The following is an 18,322-nucleotide window of genomic DNA, read 5'->3' as shown; positions in this document are numbered from 1 at the left end:
GGTTCCGGAACTACCTCCAGAACCGCTCTCAGACTGTCACCACTGATTCGTTCTCTTCTCAGCCTGTCCCTGTCCGCTTCGGCGTCCCACAAGGATCTGTCCTCGGCCCTGTCCTTTTCACCCTGTACACCCAACCCCTCTCCCTGGTCATCGAACGCCACGGCTTGAACTACAACTCCTTTGCCGATGACACGCAGCTCCAGAACAGCGCCAAGCCGGAGGACGTTGACCATCTCCTGAGATCCATCTCCAGTTGTTTCACTGACATCAAGAACTGGATGACTGAGAACAAGTTGAAACTGAACAGTGAGAAGACGGAGGCCCTTCTCGTTGGAACACGACAGAAGATTGCTTCCCTCACTGTGACCGATCGCGACCTCCAGCTGGATGACGCGACTGTTCCATTCTCCCCTGCTGTCAAGAGCCTTGGCGTCTTTCTCGACTCCACTCTCTGCAGACACACATCTCCTTCATCATCAAGACCTGCTTTTTCCACCTACGACGCATCGCCTCCATCCGTCGCTACCCCACCCACGACGCCTGTGTCAAGCTGGTTGTCTCCCTCATCTTCAGTCGTCTGGACTACTGCAACTCCCTTCTGGCTGGCCTCCCCGCCTCATCCATTCCGCATGGCCTACAACGAGTCCAGAACGCTGCTGCCAGGCTGACGAAGTTGAGGAAGACGAAGCGAGACCACATCACCCCCCTACTTCGCTCCTTGCACTGGCTCCCTGTCAACACCCGAATCTCCTACAAACTGACTCTGGTCTACAAGTGTCTCAACGACTCTGCTCCCGAGTACCTTCAATCCTCCCTGGACCTGTACACCCAGCCCTCTGACCGTCCCCTTCGTTCTGCTGCTGACCCACTCCGCCTTCACATCCCTCGCTCGAAACTCGCATCTGCTGGTCAGCGTGCATTTCCCTCCGCGGGCCCCTCCGTCTGGAACTCCCTGCCGCTTGAGCTTCGCCAGAGCCCCTCTCTTGACGCGTTCAAGAGTAGGTTGAAGACTCAGTTCTTCCCGTAGCTGGCGGCTGCGACTTTCATGTTCGACGTGATGTGTTGTGCCCCAGAAGACATTCTTGTGCTGTGCTCTGTGAGAGGTGTTTTCTTTGTGCTTAATATTATTTTGTTTGGACCTAGCTATTGATGTGTACATTGTTGTATGTTTATCAGGGTTTGCTAGGTGTGATAGGGTTCGTGTCCGTCTGTAGATGTTAGTTTCTTTGTTAGTCCTGTGTTGACAACTCTTCGACAAGCGCTTAGAACTGTACCTACGGAATACGCGCTATATAAGCTTCATATTGATTGATAAAAGACTGTCGCAACCATGCAGATATATTGTAGCAATGGGCTACACGATCTCTGTTTCAACTATCACTGATTACACGCCAGTTCAAGTTGATTGTTGATCTTACTTTGGATTCAGCCGCGGCACTAGTTTAAAGCCGTGAACCCAACAATTGGGTGGCAACCCTTGAATTGTTTTTAGCGGTGTCAGTATGATAACATAAGGCGCCTAGTTTTGGCCTGTGGCATTCAAGTTTCATTTTTACGTTTAGTCAAAACTTGACTATAAGCTTAAATGTTTTCACATGGACTGGGAATCGAGACGAGGGTGGTGGTGGTGGTGTCAGTGTAGGCCTACGTGTGTTTGTGTGGCGTTTTTTGTTGTTGTGTGTTGATCGTTTCAGGCCGACAGATTGACTAATTGTTTTTAAATATTGCTTCACGCGACTTGTTTAATTTATTTATTGAATTTGTTGAAAGTGTATGGTCTTAAATTGTCGCTTTAATTGTTGTCAACATTTCTTTAAAGACAGCATTGATCTGTAACATTCAAACGAAGTAGATGGACGAAGTGGTATAGTCGGAGAGCGTAGAACGAAAATAACAATTGTGTGTGACCTTTCCTCTTCTTGGCAAACCAAGACACAGATCTGTGCCTTCTACCAATGAAGATTCTGCTGTGACTTTGCTTCGGACCTGTGATGCGCCGTCACATGTACTTCCGGGTTTATGTGCCAGCTTCCAATAGGTGGAGAAACAACTGTCAGTCCATTCAGCTGCACGACTGACTTGTTCAAAAGTGGCAAACATGAAGTGTTTTTTTAATTATGCAGGTTTTATTACCTGGCTTCTTACAATTATCATCGGCGTTAATTCTCAGTGCAAGTTCCCAGCCTCGGGTAAATCCCCAGAAGACATAAAAGCGTACCAGAAGCTGAAGCCACTAATTGGTCGCACGTATGGAGTTTATCAATATCATGTTACATATTCTGTTTGTCTGTTGTTGTTAAAGCTCTTGCTGTGTTAGTTTCACGGTAATGTTGATGTTTAGCGTGTTAAATTCATTGCTCATAATTCGGAGGCATTTAAAGGCCCAGTCTACCTCAAATGGCTTACAGAACGATTTAAATCTTCTTCTTTCTGGTATTAATGCCCACGATGCCCATGAGGATGATCATTCTGGCATGAAAAGGGAGGTGTTTTAAAATCCATTTGCGGCCTGTGGTCGTTGTCATTTTCATTGTCTGTAAAACATTGCCGAAAGTCCGTATCCGTAAGGCAGGGGTGTCGTTTGGGTCGGCCCTTCGGCCAATCACCGTTTTTTTTTTACTTTGGCCGAAACTTTCATGTCCCTATCGGCCAAATGTCCGAAGACTATTCGCCTAAATCGGCCAAAGTTTGTCCAGTTTATTGTATTAATCAGGCTTTGATTGCTAAAACTGCTGCCGATGTACTTAGTCAACTGACTGGCGTTTATTTCCTTCGCGAATACCAAAAACAAAACATCAATGTTTTGAACGGAAACCATTGCAAAAAAATATAGATGCCAGAGTGGTTTCCCTTGGACAAGGGAAACTACACTCTCAGCGTTTGCGTTCGCTGGTTCGCGATAGTTTATCAGCCAGTCAGTGCTTTCGATTTGGATTTGAACATCATGTCGCAACCAAAAAAGAAAAAAACTAAATTGACCAAGGTTTGCTACCCTTCGCCAAGGTAAGTGATTCCGGACAAAATGAAAATGACAGGAACACCGCGAATGTGGACAGTGTCAGTGTGAGTGGTAGTTGTGTAGCAGACGACATAGCAGACGATAGTCACCGCGAATCAAAATCTGCTGAGCCGGAGAATGAAAAGTGTCCTCCAAATCGTGGTTTTCAAGCAAAATGGCTCACCCTACACGGTCTTTTATTGTCATGTTTCCCAAGGTTTGTCAAGATTTGCACAAGATTGGAAGAGGTTTACTTTCAAGAAATTAAAGTTAAAGGTTTGAAAAAGTTTCAGGTGTCTGATGTAATTAAATCAGAAACATATAATCCAGGGGGTGTTACACAGGGGTTCACCCCCACCCCCCGGCTGCCCGCCCCCCCCCCCCCCCCCACAATAAAAAAAAATTCTGTCTGAATTTTTTTTTCTTGTTCTGTCTGTAAAGCCGGGGGAAGAATTAATTGTTTAGTTGTCACAGTATGCGACACGTCTTCCTTCTAACCATACTATATATATGATGTCGAGAGCGGATATCAGTGAAGGTAAATTGCCATTATTTAATACTAACGTTAAAAGAAATAATGAGTGGCTGCTGACACCAGTTGATCATGTTTAAAATCAAGGATAAGCCACAAAGTTTATAAAATAGCTAACATTCTTCAGCTTCAGGGGAGCTTTGCCCCCCAGACCCCCCAACGGGACCCTGGACCCCAGGGTGTACCCCCCCCCCCCCCCCCTCTGGCTCTGGCTTAACTGCTCCGCCCCTGTAATCTGTGTTCCTAAGACAATGATTGTATGTATTGGTGTTCCCCTCTTGAGTCTTGTGCTTCAATGACAATGTTGCGGTGACTTTGTATGAGCCAAAATAATAGCCAAACATTTTCCAAGATGTCCTAAAGCTTTTTGACAGTTTCGGCCAAATGTCCCAACATGAAAATGTCTGGCAACATCCCTGTAAGGACCTAGTTTTGTCAGGAACTGCAACTTAATTTGCGGAGGCTTGTGACATAAAAGCGTCAACTGTTGCTGCCTCTACAGTTTCACTGGGAAGGTGGTTCCAGTCCCTCGGTAGGAATGATCCACCTCTGTACTGAGTTCTGGAAAAAGCAGTTCTAACCTTATGGAACACACTTGCAATAGCATAAATTTTAACAGCATTAAATAACACAGTTCGTTTTAATGGCTATTTAGCTTGCGTAAACCACACACCAGATTTCGTGGTTTATTTTACCTCTGAGCCATTGTGGACCCGTGTCACACACTTTCCTTTTTTTTCACAATTTCGTCGTCAGTTTGTGACTCGCTGTATCGTAGTTTTGTACCTCTGAATCTAAAATGCAAAAAACCGACTGCGAGTCACACATACTTATCGGCAGCGGTTGGCTTCAAAGTTAAAGGAGCAAGCGCTATGCAGAAAATTTGTCTGCAACACGACCTTGCGTGACCTAGCAGCTGCTTCTGGGCTCCCTTTTTTACAACTAATTTCAAAACTTTGAGTTGTACTGATCTTGTCTTGATGAAAAAAGAAATCTTATATGATTTAAGAATGTTTGTGTTACAAGCTGTCAATTTATTATTTAGATTTTAAAAGTTAGTTGTAGCGCCAAAACAAAGCGTCTGATTGTGGTACTACTACTAGACAATCCGGCTGGCCACTCAAAAATGAATTCTTTGAAAAGTGCTCGCTCTTTACAGAGGGCACCTAGGATGTTCTCAAGCGGTAAGTATTTAAATGAAAGGGTGTTTGTACTGTGTAAAAGCCTGACAGAGTCTGTGACCAGAAACTGGTGGTTTACGGAAAGTTGAGTGTGCCTGTAAGCCTCCAAATTTGCAGAACCTGCACTTGTAAGCATAACAAGTCATTTTCAATCCATTTGAAGTTGTGGAATGAACTACTATATGCATTTTGTTTACATGCGTCAAAGAAGAAATTATCCGTGTAAGCCGACAGGGGAGGCAACTCTGTTGTGTAAGTGATGTAAATAATTTTCGCGTCATTTTCGTCCATGAAACAACCAAATTAATTAATTATGCTTAACTTTGTAGCTAAATCCGTCAATTAATTTCATGACAAATGCTCTTTGGCTTGATTACAGGGACCTGTATTAAAAATAAGTAAAGAATGTCACGGAATTCTGAGCTATGAATTTAAGACGCTAAAGTTTAACATTACCAGTTACACTTTTGCCACTGGTCGTGCTTTCCATCAAGGTATGACGGCACATGCACATCTGACTTTAGTTCAGAAATCTACAACTTTTCTTTAGCAAGAGCTGTTACTTTGTTCCGTGTTCTCAAATGAAAGAGATTGGTGGGCAAATAAACAAGCAGCTCCAGCGCGAAACCTCTGAAAATAAATAGTTTGCAGACTCACATTTGATCCTTTTTTTAATAAAAATTGAAAAAGCAGTTAAATCGAAACACTACTACTACTACTGATCTAGCACCCTACCCTCAGGTCATAACCCTTGTGATTTGGTGATGTGAATTGTGACCCACATCAGTGAGTAGCAATAATGAATCTAGTGTTCTGCCAAGGGAATGTAAAGCTCTTGCAAATGAATTTTTTTGATGCAATTAATTCAACACATTCTTTCATCTTTGAGTTTGAATTTAGTGTTCCTGCCAGATGTAATACAATATATATAAAATGACGAATTGAATACGTTCTTTGAATTAATAGTGTTCATGCAAGATGTTATTGTTAACGCCGGATGTCTGCAACGATTTAGATGTGTACTTCAGTGTTTCTTCTCTTGTATGGTCCAATGTGAACATGTGTGGGTTCAAATTCTCTTTTCCTTTCCTATTTTGTGGAATAGAATTAAAAAAAAAGGTTCAAAAGAACATTAATACTAGGTGATACTGATACTTCTAGAAGTAACATGTCATATCATGGCACATTACCAGCTCACATTCGAGTCAAAAGGGTTATAATTTCAGGAAGGCAGGGTACTGCTGCATAGGCTACACAAATGCCGTTGACTCAAACAACATTTTTGTGATAAAAATTGCTGTGCTGCTTCTGTACTTTTAAGGGAAATGGAATTTTTAAAACACTCAAATTACTACTGCTCCACAACAATGACGGAGTGATAAAGATAACATTTCTTGAATTGATCTAGATTGTAGTAATTAATTTTTATGTCAGGTGTTAATTGTTCTAATGGGCGAGGTGGTAAGACGTCAGCCTCCTAATCGGGAGGTCGTGAGTTCGAATCCCAGTCGCTGCCGCCTGGTGGGTTAAGAGTGGAGATTTTTCCGATCTCCTTGGTCAACTTATGTGCAGACCTGCTAGTGACTTAACCCTCTTCGTGTGTACACACAAGCACAGGACCAAGTGCGCACGAAAAAGATCGTGTAATCCATGTCGGAGTTCGGTGGGTTATAGAAACCCAAAAATACCCAGCATGCCTTCTCCGAAATCGGCGTATGCTGCCTGAATGGCGGGGTAAAAACGGTCATACACGTAAAAATCCACTTGTGCTAAAAACATGAGTGAACGTGGGAGTCTTAGCCCATGAACGAAGAAGAAGAAGAAGAATTGTTCTAATGGACAACCTCCATAACCCCCAACCACCAACTCAGTAACCCCGACCCCTCCACTCGCAAACACCCCAACTTCCCTGGACCCCAACCAACTGACTCCCCATAATAATGATATGACTGGAAGATCAATTGAATGTTCTTGTTCATTCAGTGTGAATGTAGTGTAATTGATTTGGTAATGATGATATAAAAAGACCCCAAAAATACTTTGTATTGTCGTTGGTAAACGTGAGTACAGTATTTTGTGGTCTTTTTATATCTCACTCTCACGTACAGTCACCATTGTTCTGCAATTATGATGTATTGATTATAATTCACCAATTCACACTCCAGATACTCACCACCTGATCCAAGTGGCAAGTACCAGTATCAGGTGGGAATATGCAAAGGTGTGACAGATGATGCTGATGAAGGGGTTGGCGTCACCCAGACTGAGATTGTGACTGAGGAAGATGGCAATCCTAAGCGTACGACTCATGTGGTTGGAAAATATACCGAGAGCAGCATCATGGCAGGAAGTAAGTCCGTTATACCTGAGATTGGTTGCTTGATTGAATGTGATTATTTAGTGTGAATAATAACGCAGACTGGAATCCCCATTTTAAGGTTTTAAGTCAAAACAAAAATTGAAAAAAATCAGGACTGTATCATTGTATTGGTATACCATTAATATGAAGGTGTGTATTAAGTGATTGTGTTTATCATTTATGTGGAGCAGCACGGCATCACTATCAGGAGCGATTCATGTAATACATTTTTGAAAATGTTTGACTGATTCACTATGATTTCGTTAATTGAAACAGTTCTTGTGAGTGACTGTGAATCAATATTTGTAATACTGATAGTTCATTGCATTTGTCTGGTACAATTGATGTTTTTGTACATGTGTTTAATTTGACATTTTCAGCTAATTGGATTTTGCTGCAGTATGAAAAAGGAGACCCGTACAACTCTCATTGCAAAGGGGAGAATCGGAGGGCAACCATTCTCTTCACGTGCGATCCTTCCGCCACGGATGTGAGTCAGTTCATTGGATGGTTTCTGGATGTTCCCTGTGTCTGTCCCTGTTGAAATTTGCCAAAAATCATGTTACCTTGTCATTTTCAGTATTTTACTGGACAAATTCTCAAACTATTGGAAATGAAATCAGCAGCCTGTGATACACAACAGAGTTTTTTTTGGTTGATCAGTTTCTGCCTGACCAATTTATTGCAATTTTTTTTGTTTCGTTTTTTGACTGCTCTGCGTTATTGGGCTATATTATGTGTATAACCATTAACTGTGTGCAGAATGACCCTGGCATGAAGTTGCTAGAAGAGGAGAAGGGGAAGGACAGCAACTGCTACTATCTCTTTGAACTGGCCCACCCGGAGATCTGCGACAAGTCGTCATCCGCAGGATCCTCCCTCAGCATCGGATCCATCATCTTGATAGTGTAACGTTCATTGTTTTCTTACTTTCATGAGCTAAAACTCCCACGTTCACTCATGTTTTTTCACGAGTGGATTTTTGACATGTGCAGTGGTACCTGCGATGTATTGCCCCTCCGATGAGCGGACACCTCCCTTAAAAGGACACATTCTGAGGTCCCTTTGTCTGCTATCTCTACCAAAATTAACCTGTCATGACAGGCCACCTGCAATGTAAAGATACTTTTCGCTGGTCCTGAGGGTGTCCTTTCATCACAGGTACCTCTGTGTGGCCGTTTTTGCCCCGCCATTCAGGCAGCCATACACCGCTTTCGGGGGGCCCGTCTGCTTTTGAAAGCATGGTCCTTCCGGTGTTAAAAGTCGTGGCAAATTATTTCGGGCCTTGTCCTGAATTAACCTTGTGGAAGGGACGTCAAATACTGAAAAAAGAGTGATTGTTTGAGATTCACTCAGTGGGACGGTGGATCTCACACGAGGCGAAGTGTCGGGTTTAAGAGTTATTTTAGCGAAAAAAATGTCAACTCTGCACAGGAAGCAGTTGGGTGGTTGATGTTCGGCATGTGTCCTAAAGTGCTGTTCACATGGCAGACTTGCTTGATGTTCGGCATGTGTCCTAAAGTGCTGTTCACATGGCACACTTGCTTGATGTTCAGCATGTGTCCTAAAGTGCTGTTCACATGGCACACTTGCTTGATGTTCGGCATGTGTCCTAAAGTGCTGTTCACATGGCACACTTGCTTGATGTTCGGCATGTGTCCTAAAGTGCTGTTCACATGGCAGACTTGCTTGATGTTCGGCATGTGTCCTAAAGTGCTGTTCACATGGCACACTTGCTTGATGTTCGGCATGTGTCCTAAAGTGCTGTTCACATGGCAGACTTGCTTGATGTTCGGCATGTGTCCTAAAGTGCTGTTCACATGGCAGACTTGCTTGATGTTCGGCATGTGTCCTAAAGTGCTGTTCACATGGCAGACTTGCTTGATGTTCGGCATGTGTCCTAAAGTGCTGTTCACATGGCAGACTTGCTTGATGTTCGGCATGTGTCCTAAAGTGCTGTTCACATGGCACACTTGCTTGATGTTCGGCATGTGTCCTAAAGTGCTGTTCACATGGCACACTTGCTTGATGTTCGGCATGTGTCCTAAAGTGCTGTTCACATGGCAGACTTGCTTGATGTTCGGCATGTGTCCTAAAGTGCTGTTCACATGGCACACTTGCTTGATGTTCGGCATGTGTCCTAAAGTGCTGTTCACATGGCAGACTTGCTTGATGTTCGGCATGTGTCCTAAAGTGCTGTTCACATGGCACACTTGCTTGATGTTCGGCATGTGTCCTAAAGTGCTGTTCACATGGCACACTTGCTTGATGTTCGGCATGTGTCCTAAAGTGCTGTTCACATGGCAGACTTGCTTGATGTTCGGCATGTGTCCTAAAGTGCTGTTCACATGGCACACTTGCTTGATGTTCGGCATGTGTCCTAAAGTGCTGTTCACATGGCACACTTGCTTGATGTTCGGCATGTGTCCTAAAGTGCTGTTCACATGGCACACTTGCTTGATGTTCGGCATGTGTCCTAAAGTGCTGTTCACATGGCAGACTTGCTTGATGTTCGGCATGTGTCCTAAAGTGCTGTTCACATGGCACACTTGCTTGATGTTCGGCATGTGTCCTAAAGTGCTGTTCACATGGCACACTTGCTTGATGTTCGGCATGTGTCCTAAAGTGCTGTTCACATGGCACACTTGCTTGATGTTCGGCATGTGTCCTAAAGTGCTGTTCACATGGCACACTTGCTTGATGTTCGGCATGTGTCCTAAAGTGCTGTTCACATGGCACACTTGCTTGATGTTCGGCATGTGTCCTAAAGTGCTGTTCACATGGCACACTTGCTTGATGTTCGGCATGTGTCCTAAAGTGCTGTTCACATGGCACACTTGCTTGATGTTCGGCATGTGTCCTAAAGTGCTGTTCACATGGCACACTTGCTTGATGTTCGGCATGTGTCCTAAAGTGCTGTTCACATGGCAGACTTGCTTGATGTTCGGCATGTGTCCTAAAGTGCTGTTCACATGGCACACTTGCTTGATGTTCGGCATGTGTCCTAAAGTGCTGTTCACATGGCACACTTGCTTGATGTTCGGCATGTGTCCTAAAGTGCTGTTCACATGGCACACTTGCTTGATGTTCGGCATGTGTCCTAAAGTGCTGTTCACATGGCACACTTGCTTGATGTTCGGCATGTGTCCTAAAGTGCTGTTAACATGGCACACTTGCTTGATGTTCGGCATGTGTCCTAAAGTGCTGTTCACATGGCACACTTGCTTGATGTTCGGCATGTGTCCTAAAGTGCTGTTCACATGGCACACTTGCTTGATGTTCGGCATGTGTCCTAAAGTGCTGTTCACATGGCACACTTGCTTGATGTTCGGCATGTGTCCTAAAGTGCTGTTCACATGGCACACTTGCTTGATGTTCGGCATGTGTCCTAAAGTGCTGTTCACATGGCACACTTGCTTGATGTTCGGCATGTGTCCTAAAGTGCTGTTCACATGGCACACTTGCTTGATGTTCGGCATGTGTCCTAAAGTGCTGTTCACATGGCACACTTGCTTGATGTTCGGCATGTGTCCTAAAGTGCTGTTCACATGGCACACTTGCTTGATGTTCGGCATGTGTCCTAAAGTGCTGTTCACATGGCACACTTGCTTGATGTTCGGCATGTGTCCTAAAGTGCTGTTCACATGGCACACTTGCTTGATGTTCGGCATGTGTCCTAAAGTGCTGTTCACATGGCAGACTTGCTTGATGTTCGGCATGTGTCCTAAAGTGCTGTTCACATGGCAGACTTGCTTGATGTTCGGCATGTGTCCTAAAGTGCTGTTCACATGGCACACTTGCTTGATGTTCGGCATGTGTCCTAAAGTGCTGTTCACATGGCACACTTGCTTGATGTTCGGCATGTGTCCTAAAGTGCTGTTCACATGGCACACTTGCTTGATGTTCGGCATGTGTCCTAAAGTGCTGTTCACATGGCACACTTGCTTGATGTTCGGCATGTGTCCTAAAGTGCTGTTCACATGGCACACTTGCTTGATGTTCGGCATGTGTACTAAAGTGCTGTTCACATGGCACACTTGCTTGATGTTCGGCATGTGTCCTAAAGTGCTGTTCACATGGCAGACTTGCTTGATGTTCGGCATGTGTCCTAAAGTGCTGTTCACATGGCACACTTGCTTGATGTTCGGCATGTGTCCTAAAGTGCTGTTCACATGGCACACTTGCTTGATGTTCGGCATGTGTCCTAAAGTGCTGTTCACATGGCACACTTGCTTGATGTTCAGTATGTGTCCTAAAGTGCTGTTCACATGGCACACTTGCTTGATGTTCAGTATGTGTCCTAAAGTGCTGTTCACATGGCACACTTGCTTGATGTTCGGCATGTGTCCTAAAGTGCTGTTCACATGGCAGACTTGCAACCAACTTTATTCGTTTGAAAATCTTTAACGAGTCATCGAGGCCAAGTCAGTGAAAAGTCTGCCATGTGAACCACCCCATCGATTTAGGGATGATTTAGGCCAGATTCAGCAGCGACTCCAAAACTCAGTTGAGCACTGCTTGACTTCTCAAAGATTTTGCACAGACTTTTCTTCTCGCGCTTACTGATTGGTTAGCTCTAGCCAACCCACACAAATGCAGTCACTTCCCTTCTCCGGAAAACAACGAAGACGACAGGACAATCCCGAATGGTACAGTCTGGCGAGAATCGCCGCTTAAAACTAGTTTGCGCGTTTGTGCTGTTCACATGGGCCGCGATTTTGATTTGACTTGCCACCGACTAAAATCGCTTGAAAGTTGGTTGCAAGTCTGCCGTGTGAACAGCACTTAAGTGTAAGAATAGTTCTATCCCTTGTAAAAGCTTGAGCAGATTTGAGATATTGAGAAAAAAACTTTTTGTGGGGAAGGACTGCCCTTATGACCTAACAAAGTTTGAATATTCAATAAGATAGTGTTCTTTTTAATTGTTCATTAGTGAAAAGTGGTGTACTATTTCGTCCAGTTTGTACTGGCACAGAGAGCTTACATGCAGCCATGGCATTGTGTGGACACGAGTGTATGTATGTGTGTTGGTCAAGTCCTGTCATGTGGTGTGTATGTGCATTTGTGTGTGTGTGGATGCGTGTGTGCGCAAGCAACGATAAAATGTTTCTGTCCTATGGCCCCCTTCTTCACCTGGCAAATTGTAACCTTGAGCTGAGCAATTTCTGCCAATACCATGCAGCCATTTCTTTGCTATGGTTACACCAACCGTTTGCTTGTTGTTGACAGGTTTTTCTGTGTGTTACACCAACCGTTTGCTCTCGTTGACAGGTTTTTCTGTGTTACACCAACCGTTTTTTCTTGTTGACAGGTTTTTCTGTGTGTTGCATCAACCGTTTGCTCTCGTTGACAGGTTTTTCTGTTTGGGGGCCGTGTACCTCATAGCAGGGGGGCTGTACATGCGCTTCGTCCTCGGGGCCAAGGGCAAGGAACAGATTCCAAACTACGATTTCTGGAAAGACTTTGGCAACCTGCAAGCCGTAAGTTTTCCTGAGCATTTTGTAGGTGCATTTGGCTATGACGAAACCAGAATGGGAGTGTTTTGGGCCAAGGGCATGGAACAGATTCCCGAGCATTTCCTGGGTGCATTTAGCTATGACAAAGTCGGAATGGGAGTGTTAGTGGGGAGACTGCACAGTTGGTAGCGCATTGCAGGCTTTGAATCCTGTTTGTCGCTATCAGCGGGGGTTCGAACCCTGGGTTTGACGAGGGAGTTATTTCCCAGAGTTGACTTTCTGTCCAAACGCTCCCCTTTTCCGTCAATACAAACATGCCAACTGGATTGATCATTCCGATTAAGGAGCAGACCTCCATGTTGGACACCGTGGGCGAGTGGTCTGCCTCATGACTGGTAAAGGGATGGCCACATTTACCTCATGCAGGTGGCCACACTTCCGTCAAGCGTGATGAATTTCTTGCGCAGCACCTTATGTTAAAATCGTAAGAGTCCAACGTGTATTCTTGAGCGACACTCGTAAGCCTTGTGAGTTTGACCAATCAGTGGAGGCGAGAGAGTGACTGCTAGCACCAGCAAGGTGTTTGACTTTAAACAAGATGGCAGGCATTGATTCAGTTTTCTTCTGCGCAGATTTGCTAAATTACTGACTTATGTACAAGTCATGAAGCACTCTAATCATTCAAGTATCACCATATCATTTAAGTGTTTGTTCAAGAATAAGTATGCAAAAACTGTATTATGGCTATTTGTTCTTAGAAATTTCGCAAAAAGCGTGGATCAGAGATTTATATGAAACCTTTCATAAAGGTGTGGCCACTCAAACATGTAATTGCACCTGTAGCAATGAAGCACAAGCCAAGCTTTGATTTGTGTTCTGTCACTATCACTGTCACTGTCACTGTCACTATCACTATCACTGTCACTGTCACCGTCACTGTCACCGTCACCGACACTCACTGTCACTCTGGGTATTTGCTATAATAATCCAAACCAGACAGGCTGCCAAAGTTCCAAAATTCAGAATCAAAAAACAAGAATGGTAGGTCATTTTTGTGTATGTTTTGTTTTGTCAATAATAAACGTTCCAATTACCTACCATTGTTGTTTTCGGATTTTGGGTATTTGCTGTCTGCCTTTGATATTTGCCATGTTGTCTTTCCAGGATGGATGCAACTTCCTCTGCCGCGCTCATGACGCGCGCCAATCGTCTCCGTACAAAGGTCTCGGCGACGACCAGTTGGAGGAGCCGGAGGGACGAGACGACAATTTGCTACCGATGTAGACATGGCTGTCTCGTCTTCAACTTCATTGTGCCTAACCATTTCATCTTGTTTGTTGTGTGTGTGTGTGTGTGTGTGTGTGTGTGTGCGATTTTTTCGGGGGTGAGAGGGGTAGGGGGGTGGGAGGGGAGAGTGTTGAAGGCGGAGGGGGGGGGTAGAGGGAGAGGAATAAAGAGAAATCTTGGAGAGATTGTGTTCCTCCTGAATTTGGCCAGGAAGTTTAGAGGTATGGATATGTCTGTGTGTTTGGAAGAGGGTGCCGGGTTAATCTTTTTGGAAAGGGTTAAAGAAAAATGTTGAAAGGGCCTACAATATTTGTTCCCTGTTGGTGTTAATTGATGATATCTAGGTGAGTTTCAGTGTGGACATATTGCTGAGGCCAAAGTTAAAAGGGATTTGAAGAACTTCTGCACAGTATTTTTTCGTAACAGCAGTTCTTAATCTGTGGGTTAGTTCATCAACAAATAGTTGTTATTTTTGTGTGTGGTTTAAATATAACTTTCAGGATGTTGAAAAGTGATAACTACACACTGACGTTGAAGAGAATGTTTATCTGGATGTGTGCTTGGTGTGATTGTTTTTTACTTATATATTTCCAGCCGGTATGAGTTTGCTAATGTGTGGGTGAAAGTATGTTGTCTAGGATACTCGCACATGTTCATGATGTAAGTTGAGTACCCATTCCATGGTGGATTCAACATTTGAAAGTTACATTCGATGATGCTCATGTTTTGTACCTTTTGTCATTCATTCATGGCACTTTGATGTATCTTTATGTGTATTGAGTGAGAATGAGATTATCTGATTTTTTTGTGTTTTTTTGTTAGTTTTAAATTTTTGTGTGTAAGTGCTGTGATTAATGTATCTTTTTTTCCCACTTTTTTTTCTCATAATGCAGAGGTATTTTGAGTGTTGCTAGAAGGAAAGGCAGTACATTTGCTTTTAAAACTCATACAAATGTAACATAAATAATGTGTTTTTTTATATAAATTTGTAACTTTCTGCTCTGTTTGTTTTTGTTTTTGAGGGGTATACTTTCCTTATTTTTTTGTTTGCTTTTTTTCTTTCTTTAATATACGTCGTTGCCATGAAATTGTATAGTATATCCTTTGTACATTTATCACAGTTAGCTGGAATACTTCATATTCTCTTTCACTATTGTTACCACTGTGGTTGCCCTGGAGCATGGGACCCTTTATGTTGGACTGTATCACGTAGACCGACAATTCTTTACCTGCTTTCTTCTTAAATGGTGCAAATTCTTGCCTTACAAATTTTAAAGGCTGAGCAGTGTGCTTGCTTTGCTGTTATTCAAGAGAAAGAGGAAAAAAATCAATGGTTTCTTCAGCATTGCGGTGAAGGCCAGTCTTCTGTCTTCAGTCATAGTTCTCGTGTCAACTTTCTGAGAGCATACATTTCTCCCCCATGAAAGTTTCACTGTTTGAGTTGTGTTCCATGCGTGTGCAGAATATTGTTTGAGTTTTGGAACCGTAGGCTGCATGTGTTACCATGCGCAGGTATGGTGGCTGTGCGAGTTTTAGTGCGTTTTTTTCTGTTTACACTGTTCTGCATAATGTTTCTTCTGCTCATGTGATATAGACTGATTTTGTTGTTGTGGGGATTGCTCGTTTCTTTTTTGTATTTTTTGGGGGGATGCTGATTGGAAACATACTAATTTTCTCCACACAGCACTGTTTTTGTGTGTGATGTTTATTGACTGCTTTATATGAAGTGAGTTTGCTTTCATCCTTGACTTTTTTTTATCACTTCAGTTGAGCACATATGTAGCTGTCCGTGGTGCTCTTTCACTTTTTTAAACTTTGCTATGTCATCTGCAGTGAAATCTAATTTGGATTGTGGGGGGATGGGGGGGGGGGGGGGGGGGGGGGGAGGGGGGAAGGGGATGTCATCTTTTATTTCCTTTGCAGCATTTCCTTTCATCAAATCCAGACTTAGACTGTTTTGTGAGTGCAGATTGAATATAAATTACACTTAATACTATTTGCAATTCACTGATAAGTAACATGAAGAAAGTATTTTACTGTTCTTGATTCTTGGGTAAAATCTAACCTAATGTCCTCCCCGGCCATTTCAAAATGTATTAGGCCAAAAAAAAAAATAGGTGTGGTTACGGTAACCCGACCGACCCTATTCTTTTCGCGCGACCCTAGACTTTTTTTTTGGCATTTGGGAAAGAAGAAAAAAATCTTGTTTTTTTTGCAAAATAACGTAAAAATATGGTTTTTTGGGGAAAAAAAGAAAAAAAAATCCCGACCTACCGACCCTATTTTTTTGGCCTATGTTACCGTAAACAGACCTTTTTTTTTTTGGCCTTATCTGGAATCCTTAGATGTGTGACTCGAATCTTTTGCTCATTTGTTGATCACAACAACGACAAGGTTTAAAGGTATCAGGTGCTACCTGACTTGCAGGACAACCTTTGGAGTGACCACTGATGACCTTTCAGTACAAGTATGTTATGATAACGGGTCACTTTAAAGAGACTTTAACTGTCAAAGACTGTCTCAAGTGACCCCAAGAGATACACAAATCAGTTTTGGTTTTGGAGGTCTGACATCACAGTGCAGGAATACATTAACTGCGACAATTTGTCTTTGAGACGTTCAGTTATTCCAAGTAAAGCACTGTATAATGACAATCTACGTTAGCGCTGTTTCTTGGTGAAGTGCCTCTAACTTTACTTCTTTACAGTTTCATGGGTGTTACTGGGAAAAATAAAAAAACCTGAAAGGCAGGGGTCCAAAATGCTCAAGTTTGAAAGAAAGTTTCTGGACACCGACGAAACCAAATCATAATAAGCAAGATGGCGGCAAATCCAAGGGAGCGAACCGAGAAAGCATGCGAACCGGTGTCAAAAGTCGGATCGGAACCACTGCTCGTTATTTCAACTTAGCGAAACGAAGCTTTTTTTTTGTTGAAAACCCGGAAAACCGGAATTTCCGGCTTCAGATTTTTTCAAAAACCGGAAATCCGGCAAAAGCCGGAAGAGTAACACCCATGCAGTTTGGAAATAGTTTAGCTCCCCATGTGCAGGTAGACCAAAGGAACTGCATTGTAATAGCTGGTTGGCCTTGGAACTGTTTTTGCTATACATGTAGCTATATTCAGATTATATTTGTTTAAATCCCAATAGTTTTGTCTGCTAAACATGACAGCACAAAGTTTTTGTTAGTCGAAATAAGCATTAATAAGTACAGCTTTGCTCGCTGTTACAATGTAGAAGTTTCAGTAAAACTGGAGAATTTAGAATCCCATGTCAGTTGTTCTTACTTTGTGTGTGTGTGTGTGTGTGTGTCTAGAGTGCATAATTATGGTATGTTATTCTGTTATTGGAGTCTGTGGAATATTCAGTGTTTGTTTTTTTGAGCGATTTCTCCACCACATGGCCATTTGACTGTACATGTCATGTGTATGGTGTGAGGGGGGGTTTGAACAAAGTAAGAAATCTTTCTTGCAATGGTTTTGGTGATAACTTGGACACTCCCAGCCTTACAATGTTTTTAGTTTGTGTAATCATTATTTGTTTGGGTTTGGGGGGGGGGGGGGGGGGGGTAGGTTGCCATGTATAACATGTGACTATGTAACATATAACACGTTTATTATTACTTGTGTGGAGGGAAGAGGAGATAATATTTTTCCTGTTCAGCAGTAGATCTTTAAAAAAAAAGTTTGTTTGACTAAATATTTGTGATTTTTGCGATCATTTGACATGCTTTTGGCTTTCTGTTAGTGTAAGTTTGTGTCCATTATTACCTGTGTGCTCAGATTTCTATTTAGTTTGCTTTTGATTGATATGGTCGATTCATTATGATTTGGTGCCCTGTAAAACCTCTGGGGAAAGGCCGCTGAAGAGGGAATGTTTAATGTGGATACGACAGTCGAATCCTTTAGCGAGATTGTAAAATTCATCTGCCATTTTGATGAAGTTGTTCTGAGCTATGTTGGTATTTACCCCCAGCGGGTTAGGGGGAAGAATTTACCCGATGCTCCCCAGCATGTCGTATGAAGCGACTAACGGATTCTGTTTCTCTTTTTTACCCTTGTTAAGTGTTTCTTGTATAGAATATAGTCAATGTTTGTAAAGAATTTAGTCAAGCAGTATGTAAGAAATGTTAAGTCCTTTGTACTGGAAACTTGCATTCTCCCAGTAAGGTCATCTATTGTACTACGTTGCAAGCCCGTGGAGCAATTTTTTGATTAGTGCTTTTGTGAACAAGAAACAATTAACAAGTGGCTCTATCCCATCTCCCCCCTTTCCCCGTTGCGATGTAACCTTGAACGGTTGAAAACAACGTTAAACACCAAATAAAGAAAGAAAGAAATGTTGGTATTTCCTCACTCTTGATTTAATCCATGTGATATGGCCGTTTAAAATGGGGTTTCCTTTGTTCAAATCTGGTATTCTGTTGTATGGATTCTGCTTCCCTGCTCTTAAATCTATCTGAATAATATATGTGAAAATATTTCAGCTATCGTGTTGTTTTGTTTGAAAG

The 18,322-nt window shown here is 42.9% G+C and overlaps 1 protein-coding gene and 1 long non-coding RNA gene across 3 annotated transcripts in view; one reads left to right on the top strand and one right to left on the bottom strand.

The window, feature by feature from the left end:
• The window catches only part of LOC138978417 (cation-dependent mannose-6-phosphate receptor-like), a 44,343-nt gene extending 30,459 nt beyond the window's left edge, over positions 1-13,884 (top strand). The window contains exons 1-6 of one of the 2 annotated variants that reach the window (XM_070351157.1): positions 1,936-2,247; positions 6,877-7,061; positions 7,451-7,560; positions 7,833-7,978; positions 12,424-12,550; positions 13,691-13,884. In XM_070351157.1, coding sequence (XP_070207258.1) covers positions 2,099-2,247; positions 6,877-7,061; positions 7,451-7,560; positions 7,833-7,978; positions 12,424-12,550; positions 13,691-13,810 — 837 coding nt within the window. In that variant the 5' untranslated portion in view covers positions 1,936-2,098 and the 3' untranslated portion in view covers positions 13,811-13,884. Of the gene's footprint in view, positions 1-1,935; positions 2,248-6,876; positions 7,062-7,450; positions 7,561-7,832; positions 7,979-12,423; positions 12,551-13,690 lie in introns of those variants that run through there. The other variant, XM_070351158.1, reaches the window with a different exon arrangement.
• Positions 13,885-16,436: 2,552 nt separating this feature from the next.
• Positions 16,437-16,976, bottom strand: LOC138978419 (uncharacterized). Its single transcript, XR_011459676.1, has 2 exons — positions 16,825-16,976; positions 16,437-16,512 (listed from the first exon to the last, which is right to left on the bottom strand). It is a non-coding gene; the product is annotated as an uncharacterized lncRNA (long non-coding RNA).
• Between the last annotated feature and the right edge of the window lie 1,346 nt (positions 16,977-18,322).

This window comes from Littorina saxatilis, linkage group LG10, assembly GCF_037325665.1.
Source record: "Littorina saxatilis isolate snail1 linkage group LG10, US_GU_Lsax_2.0, whole genome shotgun sequence".
Taxonomy (NCBI): Eukaryota; Metazoa; Mollusca; class Gastropoda; order Littorinimorpha; family Littorinidae; genus Littorina; species Littorina saxatilis.
This window is presented reverse-complemented; position numbering and strand designations above follow the sequence as displayed.